This window comes from Amblyraja radiata, chromosome 4, assembly GCF_010909765.2.
Source record: "Amblyraja radiata isolate CabotCenter1 chromosome 4, sAmbRad1.1.pri, whole genome shotgun sequence".
Classification (NCBI taxonomy): domain Eukaryota; kingdom Metazoa; phylum Chordata; class Chondrichthyes; order Rajiformes; family Rajidae; genus Amblyraja; species Amblyraja radiata.
In genome coordinates, this window is record NC_045959.1 from 106,347,743 (window position 1) to 106,361,983 (window position 14,241).

The 14,241-nt window shown below is 43.0% G+C and overlaps 1 protein-coding gene across 4 annotated transcripts in view; it reads right to left on the reverse strand.

The window, feature by feature from the left end:
• cpne3 (copine 3) overlaps positions 1–14,241 on the reverse strand; it is a 51,035-nt gene that overhangs the window by 13,181 nt on the left and 23,613 nt on the right. For all 4 annotated transcript variants that reach the window (XM_033020178.1, XM_033020179.1, XM_033020180.1 and 1 more), the window contains 6 exons: positions 12,479–12,577; positions 8,991–9,077; positions 5,608–5,667; positions 2,950–3,083; positions 1,789–1,843; positions 1,639–1,690 (listed from right to left, as the gene is read on the reverse strand). In XM_033020178.1, coding sequence (XP_032876069.1) covers positions 1,639–1,690; positions 1,789–1,843; positions 2,950–3,083; positions 5,608–5,667; positions 8,991–9,077; positions 12,479–12,577 — 487 coding nt within the window. The remainder of the gene's footprint in view (positions 1–1,638; positions 1,691–1,788; positions 1,844–2,949; positions 3,084–5,607; positions 5,668–8,990; positions 9,078–12,478; positions 12,578–14,241) is intronic.

Here is a 14,241-nt window from a genome sequence, read left to right on the forward strand (position 1 = left end):
TCTAATTATCATTCCTTTTCGACATTTTACAAAGTACACTGCATGTATGGATTAATATGAAGCATAAAAATGATGCCAATTCTCAGATTAAAAAAGTGAATAAATTCTTTTTTCCCCCCTTCTAGACTTCAAGGAAATTGTTCAGCATAGAAACATGGAAAATACGCGCATGCGGCCCTTCGAGACAGCACCACCATTCAATATGACCATGGCTGATCATCCAAAATCAGTACCCCGTTCCTGCTTTTCCCCATATCCTTCGATTCCATTAACCCCAAGAGCTATATCTAACTCTCTCTTGAAAATATCCTGTGAATTGGCCTCCACTGTCTTCTGTGGCAGAGAATTCCAGATTCACAACTCTCTGGGTGAAAAGGTTTTTCCTCATCTCAGTCCTAAATGGCCTACCCCTTATTCTTAAAACTATGACCCCTGGTTCTGGTCTCCCCCAACATCAGGAACATTTTTCCTGCATGTAGCCTGTCCAATCCTTAAGAATTTTATATGTTTCTATATAATTCAAATGTTTCTATATGTTTCTCTCATCATTCAAAATTCCAGTGAATATAAGCCAAGTCGATCCATTGAATATAAGCCCAGTCGAAGCATGTTCCTTGATCTTTCGTAAGATAATTGAATTTTTAAATCAACACCTATTATCCAGTTACATGATAATCTGATTGTTGCTTATTTGGAAAAAGGACATGTTGCATTATGAATCAGTGTACTGGATGGAAAATGTAGTAAATTAGTTGGGTTCTTCCTCCTCACGACTTGTGCCAAGTAACATTGAATCTCCAGAATGTGTCCACTCAATGGCAATTAGTGGACAATGTACATACAAAGTTCATACGTGTAGCAGTCTGCCAACATGTCTAAGCTCGTACCCAATGGACTCATCTCAACATTAGTGTGTGAGAAAGAACTGCAGATGCTGGTTTAAATCAAAGGTAGACACAAAATGCTGGAGTAACCCAGCGGGACAGGCAGCGTCTCTGGTGATGCTACCCGTCCCGCTGAGTTACTCCAGCATTTTGTGTCTACTTCATCTCTCAACATTAGTTACCTTAGCCAGGAGTAAAAGGCAAAACAAAACAAACAGAAAGGTGGGCAATATCTGATGGATATTTTAAAATGTATTAAGCAGAAGGATCATGTATTGGGTGAAGAGAAGAGAAACAGATTATGTGCGGACAGATGAGATTAGTTTAACTTTGCATCTTGTTAGTCACAAATAGGCGGTACATTTCTACTTTCTATGCAAAAGAAAATCAAGTCAGATTAATTCTGAAAGGTAGACACAACACTCTGGAGTAACTCAGCGGGTGAGGCAGCATCTATAGAGAGAAGGAATGGAGCATCTATAGAGAGAAGGATTTCACCAGCATCTGCAGTTCTTTCTTACATACTTAATTCTGAAAGGGACAGCTACCTCAAATATGATGGACACTATTGTACATTGGAAAATTAATGATTACTTTATCAAATAAAGCTTTCAAAATAAAACATCTATTAATTGGATGGCAATGTTGCATCCGATGAACAACACACTTCCTACAAGAAAAAGAAAGGATATTTTAACAATATCTTCCTCTTCTCCTCAGTTACAAAACTATTACAGAATAAAATGTTCCCTACCTCCACAATATGGATTTTGAAGATTGAAGTTAAGTGGAAATTCATGTGATACCTGCAGGAAAAAAGCCACTGCATAGTACAAGTCATTTACAAAAATCTTTCATTTGAATACATATTTATGCAAAATATCGACTGTATTTTGATATTTACCTGCCAGTTAGGTGGTATTTGGGCACCAAATCCAAATGCTGGGAATAATTTGTCTCTGTAAGCATAGAATTAAAGGTCTGCCCGTAAATCGCTGGAGTACCAAAAATGATAGAATGCAAAGTTCATTGAGCATGTAATCAATTAAAAAAAAAAACAAGTTATCAAAATATTAATTATATTAATATCGTATCATTCTTAACATAATTTTGCATCGGCTACTAAAATACTGTTGAACAAAAGCAATCACGAGATTGTGCAAATGATTCCCCACCTTCCATTTTACACCCAAAGCAGGTGGGACCAGTGTAAATGGGGCTTCATGGTCACTATGGGTCATCGGCAGTCACTCAAAACGAGTATGACTGTCCTCTCATGGAGGACGCCAGTGCGTGACTTTGTTTAACGTGGGGAGACTGGTGCACAGACAGCCACCCCACGGTCCTTGACAGATCTGGGTCAGGATCCAGAGGCATGGAATCCAAGACGACCGTCCAAGGGACCCTTTTCTGCTGCAGCCTTCATCCGCCTTTCCAGCCGTTGTGACACTCCACTAAAGTCAGCCATCGTCCTCCGCCTGTTCCACTGTTGAGGCTCGAAGGGCCGAATGGCCTACTCCTGCACCTATTGTCTATTGTCTTGGTTGGATTGCTCTTTGTCAGAGACCTCCTCCTCAACTTTACCGCCATGGGTCCCCCTACCAGGAGCATAGCTCCAGACGGCATCGCTCTCAGGATCTCAGGACCACACAAGCTTCTCCACCACGACAAGGTGACAATCCACTGTGGGTAAGTTGAGCCAAAGGCCATTTCCGTGCAGCATGACTATGACTCCAGGTGTGTTAATGGAACTCTCTCCAATTCTGTCAGGACATTCCTTCTCTCTACCCTCACCTTTTGAACTTAAAACCCATTTGTTTTCTCACTTTCCCAGTTCTGACAGAATTATTAACCATTTCCCTGATATGCAGAGTATTGCCGCTGTTTATGTTTTTATGTTACCTGCCCTCACAAATCTGTTACACATTAGATTTACTAATTCATATTTTCATACGAGTTCCAAGCTATCCCACTTTTCCATCCACTCTCTACACACTGGGGGCAATAGCTTTGCAAATAAATTGAACATATAAGAATACTATGCTGACAAAACAGAATACATTACGTGTCATAGTCTTGAATGATCGCTCCAATGGCCCAGATTGCCATCTGATATTCATTAAATCCATTTGGATTTAAATAATGCAGCGAGTTTGGTGACCGAGGATCCCCATTAGAACCTGTGAAATCAATTCCAACCTACAAATTGGAAAACAAGAAAAGAGTTACCGGAAGAAGAAAATAAAGTGTATTTTGGACAGCCAATGGCTCACATTCATCTTGGTAAACAAACAGGTGTAGACAATTTTCCTTGGTAATTTTTCCAGTGTTCATAGCAATAGTGATCACCCCCAAAGCCATTTAAAAAAACCCTTTAAATCATGAAAGTGATAGTTCCAAAAGCAGCACAATATTGATATGTTTATGAAGGAACTGCAGATGCTGGAAAAATCGAAGGTAGATAAAAATGCTGGAGAAACTCAGCAGGGTGATGCAGCATCTATGGAGCGAAGGAAATGGTGACGTTTCGGGTCCAATAAGGGTCTTGACCCGAAACGCCGCCTTTTATTTTCACCCCATAGATGCTGCCTCACCCGCTGAGTTTATCCAGCAATTTTATCAACCTACAATATTGATATGTTCTGTTGTGTAATGTGACTTAGTTCCATGGACACTTAGGCGCCATGAAGGCATGAGGGGGGGTCCCGGCGGCAGTCGATGAGGGCGCCTGTGGTCGACGTCGTGCTGCCGGGACCAAAGAAGGAACAGCGTGGGAAAACCACCATGAGGTGGGGGGGAGGGGAAGGAGAAGGAGGGGGAGGGGAAGGAGGGGGAGTGGAAGGAGGGGGAGGGGAAGGAGGGAGAGGGGAAGGAGGGAGAGAACATAGGTGGACATGGAGTGAGGAGGAGGTGGTGAAAACAAAGGATCAGGTGCAGGATATTTTGTAACACTGTTGGTGCCCTTTAGGTGGCGACTATTCGCATACCTTGGGTATGCAAGCAAAGAATTTCACTGTGACTAGTCAGATGTGAAAATAAAGTATTCATTCGTTCATTCATTCATTTCTTCAGGAATCCAAATTCCCGTATTAGCATTAGCGTATATTTGGGTAAGTTGAGTCAAAGGCCACCCGGAGAAAACCCACGCAGGTCACGGGGGTCCCGTAGTCAGGAATGAACACGGGTCTCTGGGGCTGTAAGGCAGCAACTCTACCACTGCGTCACCCGATAGTACCCTTTAAATTATCACACAATTACACTTTCAACTACAGGGAAATGCTGGCAAGGATTGGGCAGATATGATAAAGATGGATGGCAAGGGAGCAGAAAAACTGCACACAGTTTTCCGAGAAATGGTGTGCAGGAAACACCCAGCACGTGTAAAGGGTATTCATGGCAAAATGTTGCCAGCGTTTTTGTTTTCTCCAAAGACATTAATCACTTCCATAAATGACTGTCACTAAATACCCATCCCAGGTCCATTGCACCCATGCTGCATTTGTACAGCCATTTGGTAATGCAAATGTCACAATTATCACAAAATAGCTATTTTCCCCATTTTGCAAGAATTGCTTTGATGACTTCTATAATAACACGAGCGCAGAGTAACACGCATCATCTCAATGGAGAAAGCCTGCAAAGGTACTGAGCAAGGTTTCTGAAAGTTATGACCCATGGTGAGAGAAATGCAGGTATTTCTGCATCCAGTATGAAGAAGGTTTCTGACCTGAAACGTCACTAAATACTTTGTAAACGTCACCCATCCTTTTTCGCCAGAGATGCTGCCTGGCCCAGCTGAGTTATTCCAGCACGTTGTGTCTGCCTTCGGCATAAAGCAGCATGTGCAGTTTCATCATACACATTTTGTCTGCAGATATCTGAAGGGTAACCTTTTCACACAAAGGGTGGTGGGTGTATGGAACGCGCTGCCAGAGGAGGTATTTGAGGCAGGTACAATCGCAACGTTTAAGAAACAATTAGACAGGTGCATGAATAGGACAGGTTTAGAGGGATGTGGGCCAAGCGCAGGTAGGTGGAACTCAAAAGGACATGTGTGGGCAAGTTGGGCCGAAAGGCTTTTTTCCACGCTGTATGACTATATTTATCAACTTGCTAAATTAAACCCAAATTGTAAATTGCCTTTATAGAACTCTCTTTGGATACATTTCATCTGAAGAGCCATCTGTATCGACAGATGTTTATCAACATGTATTTATTCATTTAGGATCTGATGGAATCACTTTTCTTTTTGCATTAGTGTTATTCTAATGCTACTTCTAGCTTTCCCAATCATGAATTATCTTTGAACATTTGCAGGCAGGTGTGTACATGCCTGTGAATCATATCTATCTGCTTTGAGAATCGGTAAAAATATTAGCAAAACAGAGACTAAATTGGAGTTTTAGTTTAATTTAGAAATACAGCGCAGAAACAGGCCCATCGAAACTGCGCCGACCAGCAATCCCCGCACATTAACACTATCTTACACCAGTGACAATTTTTACATTTTTTATACCAAGCCAATTAACCTACAAACCTGTGCGTCTTTAGAGCGTGGGAGGAAACTGAAGTTTTCAGAGAAAACCCATGCAGGTCACAGGGAGAGCGTACACACTCCGTAAATCAGTCAGGATCGAACCCGGGTCTCTGTAAGCGCTGTAAGGCTGCAACTCTACCGCTGCGCCACCGCGCCTCCCGTTTTACCAATGTGAATGTTACTCACTATAAAGTTTAGTTGACAGCCTCCCATAATGTAATCCAAGAAAGTGTACTCCTTCACGACCTGTAAAATAAACAGCAGGGAACTAATGCAGCATTGCGATTCTTGAGTGAATGTTTGCCAAAGGTACTTCCAGTGGCATTTCTGTGTGATTTAAACGATTTCAGCCTTCATCTCTCTTACACAATAGATGCACATTTATTTGCTATTTGAAAAGAAATCCACATTTTATCATGTTTCTTAACAGGGTCGAATCACCAAATAATTAATTTCATCGTTTTCAGAGATTGAGTGGAAACTTATGAATGAATGACTATGTCCATTGTCTATCTTGCATGTTGTTGAATACCTCTTGGCTATCTCTGTAGAAATGAAAAGGATGGTCTCACAAAAAGAACAATTGGAAAATATTGGCAGGTATAAAGATAATAAGATAGTCGGTGTCGAAGTGTGCAGCATTGTTGAAAGTGGATAACCACCACGCCCAAATGAAGGGCTGCAAAGAATTAAGAAATTCAAGCTCCTATGCTCTCCAAAGAATCAAGGAATGAAACTGCAGAGACCGTGATCATCATTTTTCTGTCCATCCTACTTAAAACAATGGTTTTAGAAAATTGAAGTACTAACATAGTACTTTTTTTAAAAGAGCAAGCAATAAACCAAGTAATTAAGGGCTGTTAATATCAGTGATGGATAATGTATCAATTCTAAGCAGTTCATCAGAATTCTAAGAATCTAAATTCCAATGTCTTTCAATGGTTAATTATTAATTTATGATCTGGTGGAACCACTCTCGTTTTTCCAATACTACTTCTACATTTCCAAACATGAATTATGTTTGCACACTTGCAGGCAGACGCATGCATCTAGCATATATCAAGATGTGAAAGCGCAGGAAACATTGAGGAAAAGGGGACATTGTACAAACTCACTCCAATGTCTTAACATGTTCCTCCAATCACTTCATTGCTGTCTCCATATCTTCAAATAATCCTCTATAGAAAGCCCTTGCTTTCCCTCTCTTTCTCTGTTCTCCCACCCGTCTTACTGTCAAGGGTGGTGCCGCGTGGCAGCCTCGCCAGCAGTTTGTCCGTCCTTTCGCCCTTTTTGTTATTTTTAGTATGTCGAAAAGTATGTTTTTGGAGGGTTCTTAGTCATTTTTTTGTGGGGGTGGGGAGGTGAAGAGGGGAAACCGTTTCCCAGTCACTACCTGGTCGAGGATGCATCTTTTCTCCGAGTCGCATCTTCGCCCCCCTCCATCGCGGCCTGCCAACTGGATTGGCATGGCCTTTCCTGCCAGAGACTGACCAGAGCTTCAGCAGCGGCGCGGCACTGGATTACCATCGCGGAGCGGGTGATGCCGTACAGGGGAGCTCCGGAGTGTTGGGCCTGCTGACTTGAACACTGTGGAGCTGTGGTTTGCGGAGCTTCCAGCCGCGGGCGGCGCTGAAGTTAACATCGCGGAGTCCTGGGATCCTTTGCCGAGGGTTGCCAGCGTTGAATCTCCGCCCAGCTCGGCCTGTGGACGTTGGGAGCTGCGGTCTCCGGTAGGAAGCGGCCGATTCGGAAACCCCAAGCCGCTGAGAGTGTTCTTCCGTTCCGACGCCGGAGCTCCGGTCATCCCGGCGAGAGGGCCTGAAACATCGGGCTGCCGTAGCGGCAACTGTGGAGGGTTCAAAGGCCTTGACCACAGGTGAACAAAGAGGAAGATGACTGAACTTTATTGCCTTCCCTCACAGTGGGAACGTTGATTCCGCTGTGTGGGGATGTTTATATTAAACCCTATCAAGTGTTGTGTTCTTTTTTATTAATATGGCTGTATGGTAACTCAAATCTCACTGTACCAAAGGGTGCATGTGACAAAAAATGTAACTTGACTACATTTTATCTCTGTACTGCCAACTCCCCTGACATCAGTCTGAAGAAGAGTCTCAACCCAAAATGTCACCCATTCCTTCTCTCCAGAGATGCTGCCTGTCCCGCTGAGTTACTCCAGCATTTTCTCGACCTTCGATTTAAACCAGTATCTGCAGTTCTTTCCTACACACCCTCAAATATTTCCCATCAACATGATCTCGATAAATATTTCTCTCTCTTGGAAACTATTATCTAGTCATGCTGCTTTTCTCATTTTTGATATTGATTTGAAAACCTAAAGGACATTGTTTCTCCAGCAACTTTTACAGTAGCTTAAAATTTTCCAATTACAAAGTGACAAATTGTAGCCCAGAACATCTACCATTTTATATTCAACACTTATTCACTTTCCAGTTCCCAATTTCCCAACTAGTTCTTCCAGATCATAGTGCAAATTGTTAAACTTTCTACAATGTTTCTACCTGCTTGCAGTCTACTAATACAAAATAATTAGTTCATAAAATCCAGTGCCAGTTCAATCCTGGCACGAAATGCAGTCTTAGACTTTAAAACTTTAGAGATAAAGTGCAAAACAAGCAAACCATTGTTGGGAAAATTCCTTCCTTAGAAATCCAACAGTTCAAGTTCAAGTCTGAGTCCGAGTTCAAGGTCAAGTTACATTTATTGTCACGTGCACCTATTGGTACAGTGAGATTTGAGTTACCATACGAATAAAAAGAAAATAATACACGATAGAGTTTAACATGAACATCCCCCACACAGCGTTCCCCCACTGTGAGGGAAGGCAATAAAGTTCAGTCATCTTCCTCATTGTTCACCCGTGGTTGGGGCCTTTGAACCCTCCGCAGTCGCCGCTACGGCAGCCCGATGTTCAGGCCCTCTTGCCGGGATGATCGGAGCTCCGACGTCGGAACGGATCGGAACACTCTTCGCGGCTTGGAGTTTCCGATTCGGCCACTTCCTACCGGAGACCCCGGCTCCCGAAGTCCACAGGCCGAGCTGGACGGAGCTCCAACGCTGGCGACCCCCGGCAAGGGATCCCAGGCCTCCGCGAAGTCAAGTCAGCGTCGCCCGCAGGTGGAAGCCCCGCAAACCACAGCTCCGTGGTGTTAAAGCAGCAGGCCCAACACTCTGGAGTTCCAACACGGCGATCCCCGGTAAGGCATTGCCGCTCGGCAATGGTAATTCAGTGCTGCGCCGCTGCTGAAGCTCTGGCCGGTCTCCGGCAGGAAAGGCCACGCCAATCCAGATTGTAGGCAGCGAGGGGGGGGAAATCGAAGATGCGACTGGGAGAAAATTCACATCCACAACCAGGTAGTGCCTGGGAAACGGTTTCCCCCTTTTCCCCCTCCCCACCCCCCAGATAAAAAAGACTAAGAAACCTCCAAAAACATACTTTGACTAAAAATAACAAAAATAATGAAAGGTCGGACAAACTGCTGGCGAGGCTGCCGCGCATGGCTCCACCCGATGACGATACCCGAATAACAGAAACCAATGTTTTTTACCTGGCACAATTTAAAACTCACAATCCCTGAGTTTTTATAACCTTTCTTTTTCTGTTTCTTCTTTGGATTAATGCACTCAAATTCCGCCTGCAAAACAAGAGGGAAAATATTAGAAAATAGGTGCAGGAGGGGGCCATTCGGCCCTTCGAGCCAGCACCGCCATTCATTGTGATCATGGCTGATCGTCCCCAATCAATAACCCGTGCCTGCCTTCTCCCCATATCCCTTGATTCCACTAGCGCCTAAAGCTCTATCTAACTCTCTCTTAAATCCATCTAGTGACTTGGCCTCCACTGCCCTCTGTGGCAGGGAATTCCACAAATTCACAACTCTCTGGGTGAAAAAGTTTTTTCTCACCTCAGTCTTAATTGACCTCCCCTTTATTCTAAGACTGTGGCCCCTGGTTCTGGACTCGCTCAACATTGGGAACATTTTTCCTGCGTCTAGCTTGTCCAGTCCTTTTATAATTTTATAAGTTTCTATAAGATCCCCCCTCATTCTTCTAAACTCCAGTGAATACAAAGCCTAGTCTTTTCAATCTTTCCTCATATGACAGTCCCGCCATCCCAGGGATCAATCTCGTGAACCTACGCTGCACTGCCTCAATCACAAGGATGTCCTTCCTCAAGTTAGGAGACCAAAACTGTACACAATACTCCAGATGTGGTCTTACCAGAGTCCTATACGACTGCAGAAGAACCTCTTTACTCCTATACTGAAATCCTCTTGTTATGAAGGCCAGCATTCCATTAGCTTTCTCCACTGCCTGCTGTACTTGTAAGCCACCTTTCAGTGACAGATGTACAAGGACGCTCAGGTTCGCTGCACCTCCCCCTTACCTAACCTAACCCCATTGAGATAAGGGGTTACATCAGTCTGAAGAAGGGTTTCGGCCCTAAACGTTACCTATTTCCTTCGCTCCATAGATGCTGCTGCACCCGCTGAGTTTCTCCAGCATTTTTGTGTACCTCCCATTGAGATAATAATCTGCCCCCTTGTTTTTGCCACCAAAGTGGATAACCTCACATTCATCTATATTATACTGCATCTGCCACGCATCTGCCCACTCACTCAACCTGTCCAGGTCACCCTGCAACTTCCTAACATCCACATTTATTTGTGAAGCCGAATAAAATGACTTATTCCAAGGATGGAAGTTTAAAACATTATAGCAGCATAGGTTCAATCCTGATCTCGAGTGCCGTCTGTGTGGAATTTGCACCTTCTCCCTGTGCATGCGTGGGCTCCGGTTTCCTCCCACATCCACTAGATGTGCAGGTTCAGAGGTGAATTGGCCTCTGTAAAAATTGCCCTGAGTGTGTAGGGAGTGGATGTGCAAATGGGATAACACAGAGCTGGTGTGAACAGGTCGCCGTGGGCTCGGTGTGCCCAAGAGTCTGTTTCCAGGGTAAATGAGACTATGTTAATTAATAAAAGAAAAGCAAACAATACAACACCAACCAATTTCAGACAGCACCCAAGGTCAAACAGTCAAAGAAACTATGTGAGTAAGCATAGATTTGTGTAAGGAGCAAGTGAGTTTCACGCAAGGAATGTCGCAATATCCTGCAATATTTTTTTGCCAAACTCTAACACACTGAAGCCCCCATTCACCCTTCAACAGAAATCAAACATGAGTCACAAGAGACGTTAGAAAATAAGATCCAAAGTTTGGAAAAAGGAGGGAAATAAAAAACTTTAAAAAGGGGAAGAAAGGAGAGTTAGTTTAGGCAACTGAGCCACAAAATGATAGTGGGAAGGTGATCAAATGAGTGACTGTGGAGGCAGGCTAGTTATAAACTTTAACTAGAATTAGACATTTAGACAATTAGACACTTTTTCCTTCAATAAGTTATAATACAAGGTTAACCACAAAAGCTGTCAACAGAAATGCAAAGTTGGTACAGTTTAGTTTAGTTTATTATTCTTGTCACGTGTACTGAGGTACAGTAAAAAGCTTTTTTGTTGTGTACTATTCAGTCAGTGGAACGACTGTACATGATTACATTCAAGCCATCCGCAGTGTGAAGGGAATAATGTTTAGTGCAAGATAAAGTGAAATGTCTAGCTTCCCTTCTATTCATTGTTGTGTTTATCATGTATGTATACTAATTAATCTGAGCGTTACGTGTACAAGGATTTCATTGCATTTGGTGTGTATGAAAATAAACTAACCCAAATGTGAATCTATAAAAATAGTTAGAGAAACATTACTCGTCTGATTTTAACTGCAAGATAGACTCTATCAAAGAGAAGAGACTATTCTCAAAAGTTGAATTCATTGTCAGAGAATATAGCAGAAGAGTATCTTTACGATATTAATCTTTAACACTATGAGTGTTTACCACAAGATATGTGCAAAACTTGCACTTGGAAAAACCTAACACCAGAATTCATAAGATCATACGTTATAGGAGCAGAATTAGCCCATTCGGCCCATCGATCTGCTCCGCAAATCAATCATGGCTAATCTATCTATACCTCTCAACCCCATTCTCCTGCCTTCTCCCCATAACCTTTGACACCGTTACTAAACAAGGACCTCTTAATCTCCGCTTTAAAAATATCCATTGGCTTGGCCTTCATAGTCATCTGTGGCAATGAATTCCACAGATCCACCACTCTCTGAAAAAATTCCTCCTCATTCTTGATTAGTACGGGTGTCAGGGGATATGGGGCGCAGGCAGGAAAACGGGGTTGAGAGGGAAAGATAGATCAGCCATGATTGAATGGAGGAGTAGACTTGATGGGCCGAATATCCTTATTCTGCACCTAAAATTTATGAACTTATGAACTCATCTCCATTCTAAAAGTACATCCTTTTATTCCGAGACTGTGTCCTCTGGTCCTAGACTCTCCCACTAGTGGAAACAACCTCTCCGCATCAACTCTATCTTCCATTATTTGGTACGTTTCCACTCCTAAATACAGTACAGTTAATAACAATTGAAACAGGAAAGCAAAGAAAGACTAACAAAATATTTAGAATGTAAAATAATCCATCATAGGATTCGGTTGAAGCAGATTGCTTAGTTGCTTTCTGATGAAAATCATACTAGAATAAGCATACCACACTTAAACCATGCTTGAATAAGAAAACGTTGGGCGGTGTAGTGGTAGAATTGCTGTCTTACAGCGCCAGAGACCCAGGTTCGATCCTGGCTATGGGCGCTGTCTATACGCAGTTTGTACATTCTCCCTGTATCCGCATGGGTTTTCTCCAGTTGCTCTGGTTTCCTCCCACTCTCCAAAGACGTACAGGTTTGTAGGTTAATTGGCTTTGGTTAAAAAAAACTAAATTGTCTCTAGTGTGTACGGTGAGGCTGTGAGGCCTGTTTCCGCGGTGTATCTCTAAAGTCGATAGTCTAAAGCGATTAGACAGAAATATGGAAGGGCTAAGATATAGGTAAAGAAAACACGCTCAAAAATCACAAACATTACAAGGACAAATAAACAGTTTCTGACTGCATTTCCAATGTAAAACCTACTGGTGAGCTGTATGTTGCATCCTGAAGTTTGGTCATATTTGTCTCAAATATGCCAATTAGGTCATGTGATCCATCGTTATCGTAGTCATAGCAATCCACCTGTAAAAGATTAAAGTTTAGTTTTGTTGGAAACTGCAGAAATTGCTGTTTTCAGATTTCTGTACACTGCTGCCCTTAATCTGCGATTACTAGTACGCCCACTCTTTGGTTGAGCAGGCTGGTACTCTATGAGGGGTGATCTCATGGAAGTGTATAAAATCATGGGAGAAATAGATCGGGTAGAGTCTCTTGCTCAGAGTGCGGGAATCAAGAACCTGAGAGCATAGGTTTAAGTTGAAGGGGGAAAAGATTTTATAGGAATCTGAAGGGTAACTTTTTCACACAAAGGCCGGTGGGTTTGTGGAATACGCAGCCGGAGGAGGTAGTTGAGGCAGGGACAACTGTGACATTTAAGAAGCATTTAGACAGCTACATGGATGGGACAGGTTTAGAGGGATAAGGGCCAAACGCAGGCAGGTGGGACTAGGGTAGATGGGACATGTTGGTTGGTGTGGGCAAGTTGGGCCGAAGGGCCTGTTTCCACACCGTATGACTAATATTACTGAAGAATACAACATTCCTCGACAGATTAACATAATTTGCTGTTTGGAGCATTTTGGATTATTTATAATTCATCCAGAAAATCTGTGGTACAAGCACAGAAAAACTAAGTAGACTTGCAGACAAACCATCAAAGAGATATAGCAGATATGGGCACAGTTAGCATTTTGATGTAGCCAAACAAAGCAAAAATGGAGGCTTACAAAATATGAGAGGCGTAAAAAAATATTGTCTGGATGTTCACTTTTAGTCAATAACATCAAATGTGCTGTACAGTATTGTCAACCGGTTGTACTCTACACCTGAAATTCCTCACATTTCTTTCTATCAAATTACATAGCAAAAGGATTTGAGTATAGGAGCAGGGAGGTTCTACTGCAGTTGTACAGGGTCTTGGTGAGACCACACCTGGAGTATTGCGTGCAGTTTTGGTCTCCTAATCTGAGGAAAGACATTCTTGCCATAGAGGGAGTACAGAGAAGGTTCACCAGACTGATTCCTGGGATGTCAGGACTTTCATATGAAGAAAGACTGGATAGACTCGGTTTGTACTCGCTAGAATTTAGAAGATTGAGGGGGGATCTTATAGAAACTCACAAAATTCTTAAGGGGTTGGACAGGCTAGATGCAGGAAGATTGTTCCCGATGTTGGGGAAGTCCAGAACAAGGGGTCACAGTTTAAGGATAAGGGGGAAATCCTTTAGGACCGAGATGAGGAAAACATTTTTCACACAGAGAGTGGTGAATCTCTGGAATTCTCTGCCACAGAAGGTAGTTGAGGCCAGTTCATTGGCTATATTTAAGAGGGAGTTAGATGTGGCCCTTGTGGCTAAAGGGATCAGGGGGTATGGAGAGAAGGCAGGTACAGGATACTGAGTTAGATGATCAGCCATGATCATATTGAATGGCGGTGCAGGCTCGAAGGGCCGAATGGCCTACTCCTGCACCTATTTTCTATGTTTCTATAAGGCGGCACGGTGGCGCAGCGGTAGATTTGTTGCCTTAGAGCCAGAGACCCAGGTATGATCCTGACTACAGGTGCTGTCTGTACGGAGTTTGTACCTGCTCTCTGTGAATGGGGGAGTAGACATGATGGGCCGAATGGCCTTATTCTGCTCCTAAAACATTTGAACTTATGAACTCATCTCCATTCTAAAGGTACG